At 41.6% G+C, this 13,640-nt stretch overlaps 2 protein-coding genes across 2 annotated transcripts in view; both read right to left on the bottom strand.

The window, feature by feature from the left end:
* Window positions 1-5,372, bottom strand: part of zbtb17 (zinc finger and BTB domain containing 17) — an 8,574-nt gene extending 3,202 nt beyond the window's left edge. The window contains exons 1-9 of the mRNA XM_005730858.1: window positions 5,179-5,372; window positions 3,539-3,761; window positions 3,268-3,447; window positions 2,492-2,824; window positions 2,115-2,204; window positions 1,271-1,554; window positions 928-1,070; window positions 497-836; window positions 270-342 (exon numbers count right to left, since the gene is read on the bottom strand). Of these exons, the coding sequence (XP_005730915.1) occupies window positions 270-342; window positions 497-836; window positions 928-1,070; window positions 1,271-1,554; window positions 2,115-2,204; window positions 2,492-2,824; window positions 3,268-3,447; window positions 3,539-3,743 (1,648 nt within the window). The 5' untranslated portion in view covers window positions 3,744-3,761; window positions 5,179-5,372. The remainder of the gene's footprint in view (window positions 1-269; window positions 343-496; window positions 837-927; window positions 1,071-1,270; window positions 1,555-2,114; window positions 2,205-2,491; window positions 2,825-3,267; window positions 3,448-3,538; window positions 3,762-5,178) is intronic.
* An 826-nt stretch (window positions 5,373-6,198) lies between these two features.
* Window positions 6,199-9,693, bottom strand: hspb7 (heat shock protein family, member 7 (cardiovascular)). The gene is made up of 3 exons (XM_005730760.2): window positions 9,296-9,693; window positions 6,895-7,019; window positions 6,199-6,774 (listed from the first exon to the last, which is right to left on the bottom strand). The coding sequence occupies exons 1-3, from the start codon at window positions 9,459-9,461 to the stop codon at window positions 6,595-6,597; spliced, it is 471 nt and encodes a 156-aa protein (XP_005730817.1). The 5' UTR covers window positions 9,462-9,693; the 3' UTR covers window positions 6,199-6,594.
* Window positions 9,694-13,640: the final 3,947 nt, after the last annotated feature.

Here is a 13,640-nt window from a genome sequence, read left to right as displayed (position 1 = left end):
GCGCGCTCAACCAGGGTGACAGTCAAGCCAGTATGACTTTAGTTAAGTCTCTCTGGCGCAAGTTTGGATAGAACTAGGGATCTAGCCTGGGGAACCTTACTGTATCCATGCCCTGCAGAGGATTTGTACCCTGACCTGTTGTTCTAAAGAGAGTCGTGTTGTTTTTCTCCTATCTCCCTTCCCTCACCCACATCCAGCTGCAAAAGCGGGTGTGGAAGGTAAAGTCCAAAGTGGTCTAAGTGGTAACCCCCAAACTGTAAGAGTGGTACCAGCACATTTCAGGCACATCATCAGAGGCTTCTGTCCAGACTCATAAGACTCACGGGCCTCAGGAAGAGGACCCTAGTTTGAGGAACACACACATATCATTCCCAAGGGGTTTGAGGCAGAGTTATATATATATATACATATACAAACAGTGAATATTACTATCCAGCTAAGATTTTTCAATTAAAAATAGTGTTGCCTGGAATCATGTTATTCATTCATTGTGTTTATATTTGTCCACAGAAAAGCCAAACCTTTCCAAGGGTACCTGGTTGAAGCGTTTGTCGCAGTGTGGACACTTGTTGCCCTTCTCTGTGTCGTGTGTCTCCAGATGTCGCATCTTGGCCGTGGGGTCAGAGAAAGCCTTCTCGCAGTAGTCGCAGTGGTATGGCTTCTCGCCGCTGTGCACCAGCTGGTGGCGCTTCAGATTGCCCGAAGTGGTGAAAAGCTTGCCACAAACTTCACAGCTGTACCGCGCTTCCCCTGTGTGACGTTTGCGATGCAGGTTGAGCAGACTGATCTGACGGTAGCTCTTTCCGCAAGTAGAGCAGCAGTACGGCTTCAGGGGGCTAGGAGTCAACGACAGCTCACTTTAATTAAGCCCTCTGCAGAAGTATGCAAAGATACACTAAATGAATATGAAAAGGAAAAGCCATCCACCTGTGTGTTTTCTCATGGGCTTTACAAGCTGCGGGGTCAGAGAAAGCCTTGTTGCAGTCCCGGCAGCTGAAGGGCTTCTCTCCAGTGTGAATACGCATGTGCCTCTTGAAATTGCCCGTGTGGGTGAATTTCTTCCCGCAGTCCTAAAAAGAAGAAAATATATCGTGAAGCCTTTTAATGCAAAGATATGCATGCAAATGTGACCAACATTTGCATAAAAGCATCTATGATGCCCAGCTTTTCATGAAAGCTCCCAGCATTGACATTTATATCTTCAGAGCCTGCAGACCAGAGCAGGAAAAGCAGGCACAGCGCAACTTAGGCCGTCCCACAAATCCCTCACCTCACATTTGTGTGTCACGGAGCTGTAAGGCTTTGATTCAGATCGGCTGCTCATGCACGCTGACTGAGCTTGTCTTCCGTCTCTCTCGCTGCTTGGGCTGTCTCCTTCCATTTGCTGACTTATCTCGTCATCCTCCTCTCCATCCTCGTTATCATCATTATCATCAGCCTCCACATCGCCGGTCTCCAAAGAGTGTTCTTCCTGCCCTTCAGCCACCCCTGCTGGCTCTGCCACCTTATTATCAGTTTTTGCCTGTGATGGGGCTTCATCCTCTGAGTCATTGTCTGGGAGAACAAGAGCAGAAAAGCTCTGAAAATGACAAACTGCCTACAGCTTTGACGGGAAATAGCAATGACTTTTTGAGATATGGGATTGCTGGCTTCATCGGTCTGTTAAAGTGATGACATTCTTTACATCAGACAGAGGTCACTCTTACGTTAATGTTCCCCACTGCGTCTTCCAGACATACCCGCTACAACTGGGGCAACAACTAGCACCATCAGCAATGAAACAAATACAAGAAGCAGGTTTGCTGCAACCTTTAAAGAAATGTGTTTATTCTAATACGAAGCAAATGCTCTAAATCCTATTAGATTAATGTGAAATAACTGCGTGTTTGAAAGGTGCTGAATAAATATACATGTTTTTATCACATTTCTGGCATTTTAAACGGAACGTGAAAATGCGGAAAACAACACTCAGATAATCATTCGAGCACTAATCAACCTGAATCTAGATGTGTTTTTAAATGACTTCGCTTTTCCTGCCTCTGCACATAGTTTGTCCAGTGGGAAGCTTAAACGAAAGGGGCATTGCATAAGTTCCTTCAGGACAGAGCGCTCACCAGGTGGGAAGTTTCGTCGAGGTGGTTTTCTGATTCTCCTCCCGCGGGAGCTCATATAAGGCGAACTGCCAGCAGATTTTAACGGTGATTCTAATAAAAACAATAAAATAAAAAACGAAAACACTTCTTTGTTAAGCCATCACAATCGTTTGTGTTCTTTCCATTGAATTTAACTCTTGATTTTAAACATGTATGTATTTATTTATATAACCTATCGTTTCTTAAAAACATTAATAATGGATAAAATAATATATCAAGATATCAAATGCCATCAAATAAAAAGCTACTAGCATCATGTGGATCCTTTCAAACTTTAAACATGCTAGCATACATCATAATTAAATAACTGAAAAGACTTTCTATGAATATGTATTTACTCAGTATGTAGTCGGCATCAGCGGTGTCGTCCTGGAAGGCGGGTGCGTCTAATGCGCCACTTTCTTCCTTGTTCTTGACAGACGTCTTCTTTTGAGTCAGAAGGTGGGACGTTTTTGGTGGTCGTCCGCGGCCTGTGTGGGTTCTAGTGGGTTTCGGCTGAGAAACAGGCTTCTGTGTTTTGGCAGAAAGCTCTTCCTCTAAAATGTCCTGACTTTGAATGGTCTCTTTATCCTCTGTGGGAATGCTACGAGGGCACTCCTCGGCTTGTGATGCCAAATCTGACAGCTGACTGTCAGTTTCCTCTTTCTGCTCTCCTTCACCTGTTTTTTCATCTGGTGTGTTAAAGACAGAATTAAAATCAAATCAAATCGAAATTATCAGGAGCAACATTTCACACATTAGAATGCAGAATCAATGACGACTGTGTTCCATTTTCAACAAACTGAATGCCAATAAGAACAGATAAAGAACCATGTTATGAGCTCAACAAAACAACAATCGGGTAAATATGTATTAATTACTTTTCATTTATCTTTTTTTATGTAGAACAGCATCTGTTAGGACTACTGCCAAACATGGACACAGCAGAAATACACGTTTGTCACCATGCTATGAAAAGTGATGGTAAAATTGGTTGACAAATTTAATACAAAGCAACTTGATGATTCATTTGAAGAATCAAGGCATGGACGGATTAGCTGAGGGCAATGACAATTTATCTGAAATAAAGAAAAAAAGGGTACAGACATGAGTATTCACCAAGGACCCGACTCACCAACAGCAAAATCCAGTGTTATGACGGACGGGGCTGGATTTGACAACGACTGGTACGCAGAACACGCATTCACGATTTCTTGCATCTGTAAAAAGTGAGCTACTGACAGCACGTCTTCTACATTCTGCAGATTTAAAGTCAGCTTTGCAGTGTACATAAAATCCAGGACCTGACCCAAGCCTGAAACGACATTCATCAAAACAACACATTGAGTTAGACAGCAGAGACGAGGCAGAGATAGGGTAGAGCACATAACCTGACGGGGACCGACCTGCTGCATTGCTAATGTCCAGATGTACCACATCCTTCTGGTCCAGGAAGAGGGTGCGGAAGTACACGCTGCAGGCAGCCAGCACAGCCTTGTGGGCCTTGAAGTCCACACCGTCCACGACAAAGGTGCAGTCACACAGCAGGCCCTGCTTGCGCTGCCGGTTAAGCTGCTCCAGAACTTTCCCACTGTGCCACGGGAACTCCATCGTCCTGAAGGACAAGCTCTGTGGTTAAAACGGATGAAATGTGGAGCACGAGGAAGCTTGAAAAGGCTGTGATGGTCAGGTTAAATCTGTGTCTGCATTGTTCACCTCTGATATAATTATGCATCCTCCGACAGCATAGTAGTTTTATTATTGACTGACTGCGGTCAGTCAATATTAGGGGATGATTGCTTTCAGAAAAATAGATGTATCAGCCTTAAAACTAAACCTATACATTACAAATTAATATAAGTCAACATAAATAAGATATAATGAGCTATAATGAAGTATAAATTCTGTGTCTAGACTATATGTCACATTACACTATTACATTATTTATTATCCTTATTTAAAACTGGAAAGTTGTGTTCATTTTAATTTCACAATTACCCCTTTTACAATGTATCGGCACAGAGATGTATTAAAGTTAGCGTCCAACAAGCTAAATCAGTTTTTTAACTGTGTATGTGTTGTTTCACAAGCAGTTTTAATAACAGCAATTGTATTCCTCGAACTAATTTGTGTCTTCCTTTGGACTATAACCACGGCTATCATAGTTAACTAAAACTAAACAAAAGCTAAAACTAGCTTTGAAAAATATTCTAGTTAGATAAATAAAAATAAAACCTAGACCATGAAAAGGGGTAAACTAACTAAAAGAATTTGGAAAATAACAGAGGAAACATAAATAAATATGGTATGTGTTAATCTGTTAGAATTTTGGCACAAACTGGTTGATGGGGTAAAATTTTGCCTCTGGCATTTGGCATAAGTAATAACCAATACCAAAATGAAAACTGAAACCAATAAAAACTAAAGTATTATTAATAATAACAGTAATAAAACTATAATAATTATAGCAACGCTGCCACTGGTAAAGTCTAAGTACGTCGTTTCAGTTGTAATGTTAGATAATGACATCTCCTCCAGACTCACAATTGTCCCATGGGACGCAACCTATGAACCAAACTTCACAAACATGTTGCGTGTGTGTGTTTTTAAGGACAAAAACGGCGTTTTGAAAATCAACCACTCAAAATGACTGCTAGCTTAAATCCGAAATGCAACGCGAAAGATGCTAAAGGCCAACTAAACCACGAGATACGACATTAACGCAAGGATGAAGCGTAATCTCGTGTCCCGCTGGCTGTGCAGCTATTTTTAATTCTCTCTTCTTCTTTTTTTTTTTTTAACTTGAACGTCAGTTTCTCCACAAGTTTTGACAGCGTGGTTTGACAGTGCAATATATCGATTGCAATTCCTCAATCCTTGCAGCTTTGTTATCAGGGATTAATTTAGCATGCCTACATGCGTGTGGTGAGGGAACAAGATGGCGGAGCTGCGAGTCCGGCCTCCCCCCTTGTTGTTTCCACAGCTAGCCTGTTCTTTTCGGTTTTTTAAGAAGCGCCATTTTAACAGAAACCAACTTCCGATTTACCTCCTTGTTATCTCGTCTTCACTCGGGCTTGAAACTGCTGGTCCAAGCGGTCTTACGGAGTTTTTGGCTCAGTTGGGAAAAACGAACCCAATCGAGTTTTTCGGTGATCGATCATACCCCGCTCACTCCATCCAACGCCATCTTCCTCTCTCTGATCGATTGATAGGGACCGGCCGGATGTATCGCTGGAGCACGCGCAGTGGGAACCAATGTTTTGCCGACAGAGGCCACGCGGTGTCGCGATACACCCAAGTTACATAATGTACAAAGCTGATACCTTCATAACACAGTGGAGCTAAAATGGATTTGTAATAGAATAGTTTGTCATTACAGGCACGTGTAGTGTGTAAATAAACGCTCTAAGTCTAACTTAATAATCACAAATTTCAAACTGAATCCCTGCGTGCTAAAATGAGCTATATCTTTAGGCTTTATCTTATACAATCAGAAGAGGTCCTTGTCTTAAATCATCGGAAACCTGAATAAACAAGGAGAAATAAATTTTTCTGCGATATAAAAAGTATATTAATACAAGGATAAAAGTAATCCTCCTGTATGTTTCTAAGGAAAAAGCCACTGCATAGCTCACGTACAGTGGAGGAAATTATAAACAACAATGACTTCCAAATTATATTGGAGAATACCTCCTTTGAAACCCTATTCTCCTGAAAGGAGGACAGGATGGTTCATAATGCTCCCACGCACAAAAGACTGAATAGAAGCACCTTTGTATATACACCTCTGTGCACCTACTGAATGCGAAATCAGTTTCATATTGATTTCAAGGGTAGTTTGCCTTGTGGTGCTCAAGGTTTACGCAGACTTTTATTCCAAGGATGGTTAACAAAACAGTGGTTTAAGGCAAGTCATACCAAGGATGGTGATAAGTTTCCACAGAAAATTTCTCCAGTTCTGTCAAAACTGAAACAATACGAATAAATAAACAAATAAATCTCTTAAACTGCCAACTCGTATTTCCTGTCAATAATTTGTAAAATCAGAAGTTCATAAAAAGCATTCTACAGAGCAGGATGGTTTATTGTCAAAGCAGTATCATTTTATTCACACAAATAATATTATACAATAACTTATCATCTTTAGAAGTGACTGGTAAGTTTTAGAATAACACTGGGAGGGGTAGGGGAGAAGTTAACTGATGGGTTGTGTGTCTACATCTTTGTGCAAAATGGTGCTCCAAGCCCTTGTGTCTCCTTAAATTAATGTGTATGTCCCGTTGTGTATGTGCGGGATGAGCTAACTCACATACATAAATGAGCAGCAACAGAGTGGCATTGTGTCACACAGAGCACAGTGTCAGCTCTCTTGAGTGTTTGAAGTAAAACTGAATGATGACAGTGAGGATAAGAAGCACAGGAAATGGTATGAAATCACAGGAATTGATGGATCGGACGGTCTCTAGATTTTGATCTCAGTGCGGAAGGTCTGTACGAGCTCATGTTTGGCTGGATTTCGCCGTGCCCGGACCGTGAGGGTCCCCTCGGTGCCCAGTGATGATGTCACTGAGGTGGGATCCACGTCCTCGGGTAGCTGGCACTTGTGGGTGAAAGTGTTCATCACTGAACCGTCCTGGGCCAACTGCCAAAACAGAAAGCTTTAGAGATTCATGCGATGTATTGTGGAGATGGATGCTTGGTTAGGGTTTATTTGGCTCACATTAACCCCTTTTGTTTCAACACCTCCCACGCCCCTACCCACCTTTTCCGCACGGACTTCTATCTGGTTGTTGGATGTGGTGACGATGATGTCTTCAGGGGAGAAATCTCGCACGTCAACTGTGAACTGGTACGAATCGTCAAGAGTCTTGATATTTCCAGCTCCACCTAAACCCACGGCCAAGACGATGAAAGGATGTTAGAGCACAAATGATGAATCGGGAAGCTACAATTAACTGTGCAAAGTACGTATATCTCGCACAGTTAACGTTCACAGATTTTCATCTTCAATACTTCCTGTGTGAATAAACCCACCAGTCTGAGAACCGTGTGCTGTTCATCACTGGAGTACCTGCAGGTGGTGCTTCATTAAGGATGGGCTACACACACTCATTTGAGTGAGGGATCTGCAGTTGTGTGTATTCACCAAAATCCATTTTTAGACATGATCAGAATCTCTGCTTTTGCTTCAACAGCATGACACACCTTCTATTCCACACATTCTGGGCAAACATGGATTTTATTGTCGATTTAATGGATTGAGTAGAGACAAAAGATGCACAAGCACCTTAATTATTACAGTTCAGAGGATCATCTGTTTTCCATGGTTAAATGAATCTGAGCTAGAATCTGTGCTGCATGCTTACCAAACTGAGCATGCCCTCTTCTGAACTTGAAAGCTAAGCAGCGTTGGGCCTGGTTAGTACTTGGATGGGAGACTGATTAGGAATACCAAGTGTTATAAGCTTGGGTTGGCTGTAGGTTTGTAGTCCAACTCTTGGCCTCTGCATGCTGAAGTACCCTTGGGCAACATACTAAAACCTCAAGTTGTCTGTTAGACAGAAAGTGCTTTTGTGAATGATGGGTGTTGTGTGAAGTGCTTTGAGGAGTCGAATAGAAATCAGTTACACTCCCTTGTTGTATGTTTCTTTTGTAATTCCCAAACCTTTTTTTTAAGCTCTTGTTGTTCATATTCATATACAAGCTCAAAAAATATGATGAGTAATAATGGTGATTAGCTGACGAGGTGTAAAAATTGGGGTAAAAATTAACTGTGTTTTGAAATTTGGCTCACATTATGGGCAGTCAGCAGACATGAAGAAACAGATCATTAATCTGTCCACATTCATCCATATTCTATATTCACTTCCATTTTTGCTCTGTTTGGGTCTGCACCACATATCTGACTTTTTAGCTGCTGAGTTAATGACTTTCTCTCCTCGGTTGTTCAATAAGCAGCGTGATGAGTTAACCAGAAGTTGATTTTTGTTTTTTTGTTTCCAGCTGACTAAAGTTTTCTGAGAACAGTTTGGAGACAAGAAAACCGACAGCCGACATATGGTTTGTGGCTTTGTCACTCCTGTGAATCTTCCACATGACATAATCATTCAATCCGTGCCCGGTGTGACTTTAAGAACTGTCAAGAGGCACAGCTGTAGTCCCGGTTAAATATCCTAGGACTGATAGGTGAGTCGGTCCAGGAAAAAAGCGTGATTTATTCTCTGTCCCTGTGGAGTCTGAGCTCACTGAAAGCCTGCGTGGTGCATGACCTCACACACACGGCAGCAGACTGGAAACGAGTGTGTGTGAGTGATATTAGCTCTGACTTCACGTATAGGTTAGCTTAATTATGTGACCTCACCTCACTGTGGTGTGTGTGTGTGTGTGTGTGTGTGTGTGTGTGTGTGCGCACTGGTCACTGGGCAACCATCTGGCCATTTCTCATGCAGGCGTCATCCCAGATACTCAGTGTGTGATGTCACACTGTTGGCAGTTAGTCCAGCATTCCCAGGTTTGCACGTACTCCGTGTGTGCTTGCATGTGTGTGTGTGATTGCGTTGCTTTCTTCTCAGCAGCGCCCACCTCACATCTTATCTGCTGCACCTATTACAGCACCAACCATGGCTCCAAAACAATGCTGCTCTGCCCCTGACACATAGGAGCACATGGACCATTTAAAGATCAGATTTCACACATACACGCGTCTGCGTGGACCAGCAGCAAAGTGATACGGAGCACTTCACACCAAGTGGACACTGAGATACTGAGCCTGTAGATGAACCAGGCTGTGTGAAGAAAAAAATCTCCTCAACCCTCCGTTTTAAACACATATGTAAATTCCTAATAAATCTTTTTAAAAAAGAGTAAATACATGTCCAAAAATGGAGTCCGTTCTGTTTATTCTTTCAGCACCTTGGCTACAGTTTCCCTTAAAGAAACATCTGTCCACACACAGATCAGCCACACCATAGTCTTCCTCTGAAGATATGTTATCAGTATCACTCCTTGAACAAAAACACACCACTGTACACAAATCGCCTTCAAGCGGGCATAAATCATCTTTGCCGTCAAAGCTGTTCCTTCCGCTCTCTTTTACTATTAATTTTTTACCTCTTTTGTTTACAAAACGAATGCCAGAGACCTTAAATTTGCTTCCAACTTACTGGAAAAACCCAAGGAGTCGCTCCCAGGCCTCATGAACGAGCCAAAGTCCTCAGCAAATAGTCCCCGGCTCTTCTCCATGTATGGGTTACCAGAGGACGTAGTTGAGGATGAAGTCTGGTGGAAACTACGCTCCGATCGATAGGCAGAGGAGTTGGTTACACTCATGGATGGCTGTAAGTGCTGGGTAAGGCAGAGGAGGAGTGAAAAGGAGAGAAGAGGGAGGCGGAGAGAGTTGATTCTTCTTGCGGCTATAGTTGCACACACAGGTCTTCTATCTACCTTTACTGTCTTTCTTTTTCTGTCTGTCTATTTATTCTTTTTTTCTGGTTTGTGTAAGGCAGTATCAACCTTTTCCCCCAATCTCTTGCAGCCCTTTACCCACGGCCCTTATATACTATACGGTCCCATGCAGTGGTTGGGAGGTGGCACGTGTCACACAGGCCACAGCTCATTGGGAACACTGTTCTAAATTTATCATAAGACTCAGAGAGCTGATGGAGAGATGGGTCTGTGGTTGGAAAAGTTCTGGGCACTGAAGGGCCTAAGGTTAAGAGAGGGAGGCAGAGTGGGATTTGATAGAGAGAGGCAGAAAAAGAGCAGGGGCTGACAAGGGATAAAGGGGAGGGGGGCAACAGTTGTCACTCCATCACACGTCATCCCTGAAATAGCTTTCCGGCCCTCGCTTTAATTCCCCCTGCTCTCCATCACTCCCATCTGTCTATTTCTTCTGCTTTCATAATATTCAGGGCCACGTCTTTTGACCTGAAATTAGATCCGCACGCGTTTCTGCCGTTTAATGCCAGCGTATGGAGTAGCGCGGCATGGTTTCATCTCACTATGGAGATGTTTGTGCTCTCACAAGGGCCCGTTCTCGACTGAAATCCTTCACGGTGTCATGAGTTTATTTAATTCAGTCTCCTAATCATGTGCCAGAAAACGCAGCTGCTGTCTTGTGTTGTGCTGAGAGAAGCGAGCAAAGTCAATCTAAAAGTGAAAAAAGCGCCTCACCTCTATTTTCAGAGTGTAGGTTAGGAGAAAAGCAAAGATGGAAAGAATGTGCCTGAAAACAAAGCCATGGATGGGGGCAGGGGCCTCGGTAGTGACATTGCTTTGTGGCTATTAATATCTGCACGGAGAGCACAGCCCATCATGATTAGTAAACACTCTCTGCTCCTTTTTTCTAGTTAGTGCTGCTGACAGCTAATCCATTAAAATCCATTTATGTGCTCTCTGAGGTTGCCTTGTTGACTTGTGATTCATTATTCCAGTCGAAAGGAGGTTTGTATGTAAGACACATTATAGGCAAATCAGAGATCACAACCTCAGTCCTTAACATCTAATAACGACCATCAGAGTCAATCTTTACAGAAAGTTCCCAGGCAATCCACCATGCAAGGTGATCTTTGTTTTTGAAACGTTACCCTGTATTGAAAATGACGTCACACTGTTTTATTTTCTTCCAGTCTTATCAGTACAGACCTCTGCTGAAGGTCTAAATCCAGCCCAGCAACTCAGCACCTCCCTAACAGAGCCTCCTCCCTACCTAGTAACAGCAGTAATATTGTTACTTTATTTCAGAATCAGTGTTTCAAACTTCTAATGGAGATTAAAGCTGCTGGTTGTAGGGATGGGAATTGATAAGAATTTAGCGATTCCTATTCCATTAGCAATATCACTTATAGATTAAGTTCTCATTGGGTATGTTTTCAGAGTCACCAGTATCTTTAAGCAGCAATGCAGAAATTACATTAATGCTGTTGGTCAAATGTTTGCGCATGTTTGTTGTGGTATTTTCCCTCTTTGTTGTGATCAGAGTCTTTACTCAAAAAAGTCATTATTTCACATATTACCCTGGTCGTAATGCAGTATATGACTTATTTACTCCACAGAGTAACATTACATTAAATTCATGTTACTCTGTAAAATAGCTGAAACACATATAATCACTATTTAACACTATCAACCCCAGGCAACATCCCACACACCAAGACTAATCCCTAATGAGAAGACATGTCTCGAAGATCAGTCTCTTAGTGGAATACAAATCTGACCACAGTGGGTTCTTGGCTAGCTTGGCGTTAGCATGCTGTCTGTGCAGATGCTTGAAACTGTGTTGTGTTAGCAGCATGATGCAATTTTTCCTGTCCTCGATGCAGTCTTTCACTTTACCATTTATCTTTTCCTGTTTTGCACTAAAAAAATAACTGTCCAGGCTCTAGACTGCAGCGCTATTTTCCTCCTCTGACAAGCAAACTGAAATCAGGTGATTGCAGAGGTGAGGACTCAAGTCACATGACTTGGACTCCAGTCATTAATTGTATGACTTTAGACTTGGCTTAAAAAAATGTTATAAGACTTGTGACTTGACTTGGACTTTACACGAATGACTTGGGACTAAAATTCAACATACATATTATTTAAAAAGTGCGGACCATTAACTCATTTTGTTCATTCACTCTTACCACACTCCGTACGTATGTGAGCGTGAGCTGTAACACAGCCAATCAAATTAACCAGATAAAAAAACAAAACAAAAACAAAACAAAAAAACACTCAATCTAAAAATGCTCCCAAGTACATAAACTACGAAGTAGTCAACAAAAAACGAAATGTAATATGAAAAACCTGCGAGAAGAGAATCACTGACAGGGATAGAACAACTTCCAACTTTGTCCAACATTTGAAGTTGCATAAAGAACGGTACCATGGTGCTTTTCTTTTGCTACGATGAGATAGCTGACTTATCTAACTTCATCTTATTAGCAACTGTTCTCCGGGCTACGCTGATGATACTGTTTGGCTTCAACATGTATGATATTTTTGTCATGCTATTTTACACCCGGTCTTACAAGCGCATCCAAGAATAACATGCAAGTTGGTAGCTCAGAATTGTCGGTAAATGGTGAGCAGGGTCCGTTTCGGAAAGTGGGTTTCTGTACCTGAACTCGAGGAACTTGGTCTCCGTCTCCTCCCCATCATTAACCCCGTAGATTTAACACAGTTTAGACTGACAAATATTTATTTTACCATCACATCAAAATTCAAAACCACTGTGTTTAATTTGCAATTAATGCATGGCCGTGTATAACTTTTGCATCATTTTTCTCCTGTCATTTATGTCAATACATCACATAAAATACTTTGATCTTATATTATTAGCTGTTGTTTATTTGAAAATGTCAGTTATTCTTAACATTGACGCTAAACATTGCTTATTAGAACGCATTAGAACAAAACAAATTTCCCACGCGTGGGACTAATAAAGGTTATCTTATTTTATGCAGAGTTTTTAGAAAAGTGTTTTAATAAATAGTTTTTATATTTTTTATTTTCTGAAAACTATGAGGGTTTAAGTGTTAATATTTATTACCGATTAGTAGGAACAAATTAAAGTCAAATGCAATTCATGAATGGCTGCACCTTTGAAAGCATATTTGAAGAATACCAGATGAAAAAGAGGATCACAAATGAACCTGAACAGCCTTCCATATCACAGTTTATGGACAATTGTGCTGGACAGCACAGCATGACTCATCCACAGCAGAAAGCTATCACAAATGCATGATTAAGTGACTTGAATATTGGTTGCAAACTGTCTATTGTGGAAAACAAGAATTTTCGACACTTTCTGCCAGTAGTTGACAGAAAATACAGAGTCCGGTAGTATGTTGCAGAACAATTATATCAAAACAGAGAATGGTCTGGTCGGGAGTCTCCAAGCATCTTTCTTGGAATTTTTATCAGTGTGCAAATGGCTAGAGCAGAAGATGGGATCACTGCTCCCTTTTCACATCCAGTGTACCTTAAAGCAGCTGCTTTGGATCCAGCATTTTCTCTGTTGTGGGTGGAACACCATGTGTTGGGCAGTTGTGACATAAAGACAGAAGTGACATTAAAAGTTAAAGGTAAAGACTGAATATAGTGTATATTTTTTCTGTATTTTTTTTTGTCTAAAATTGTAATAAAGACTCTTTTGCTGTTGTTAATTTGTTTTGCCAGATCTGATCCTGCAAGATGCTGCGGATCCTGCAAAGTCAGAGCAATCTGTGACTCCTGGTGAGAAACATCAAGAAGACTGTGAAGATGGAGGACTCTTTGCTGCTTAGTATAAGAAGCAGAAGAAGGATGTGGGGAAGAGCAGGGCTACAGCTGAGTCACTACCTGGATATTGCTGATGGACACAATGCCCTCTTGTTCTGGACAATGAACATACAGACTCTTCCTTCTCTATTTCATGTAGGCACCAGAGTTTTGGCAGTACCTTCGTGTGTACCTGCATTTGGCCAATTTGGCAAATGCAATGCACAATAGTTAACTGAAATAACTTAAACTGCACATTCATAT

Source organism: Pundamilia nyererei, unplaced genomic scaffold, assembly GCF_000239375.1.
Source record: "Pundamilia nyererei isolate P.nyererei 1_Seehausen unplaced genomic scaffold, PunNye1.0 scaffold00039, whole genome shotgun sequence".
In the NCBI taxonomy this organism is placed as follows: domain Eukaryota; kingdom Metazoa; phylum Chordata; class Actinopteri; order Cichliformes; family Cichlidae; genus Pundamilia; species Pundamilia nyererei.
The sequence above is the reverse complement of the archived record's forward strand: the minus strand, read 5'-3'. Positions and strand labels throughout refer to the sequence as shown.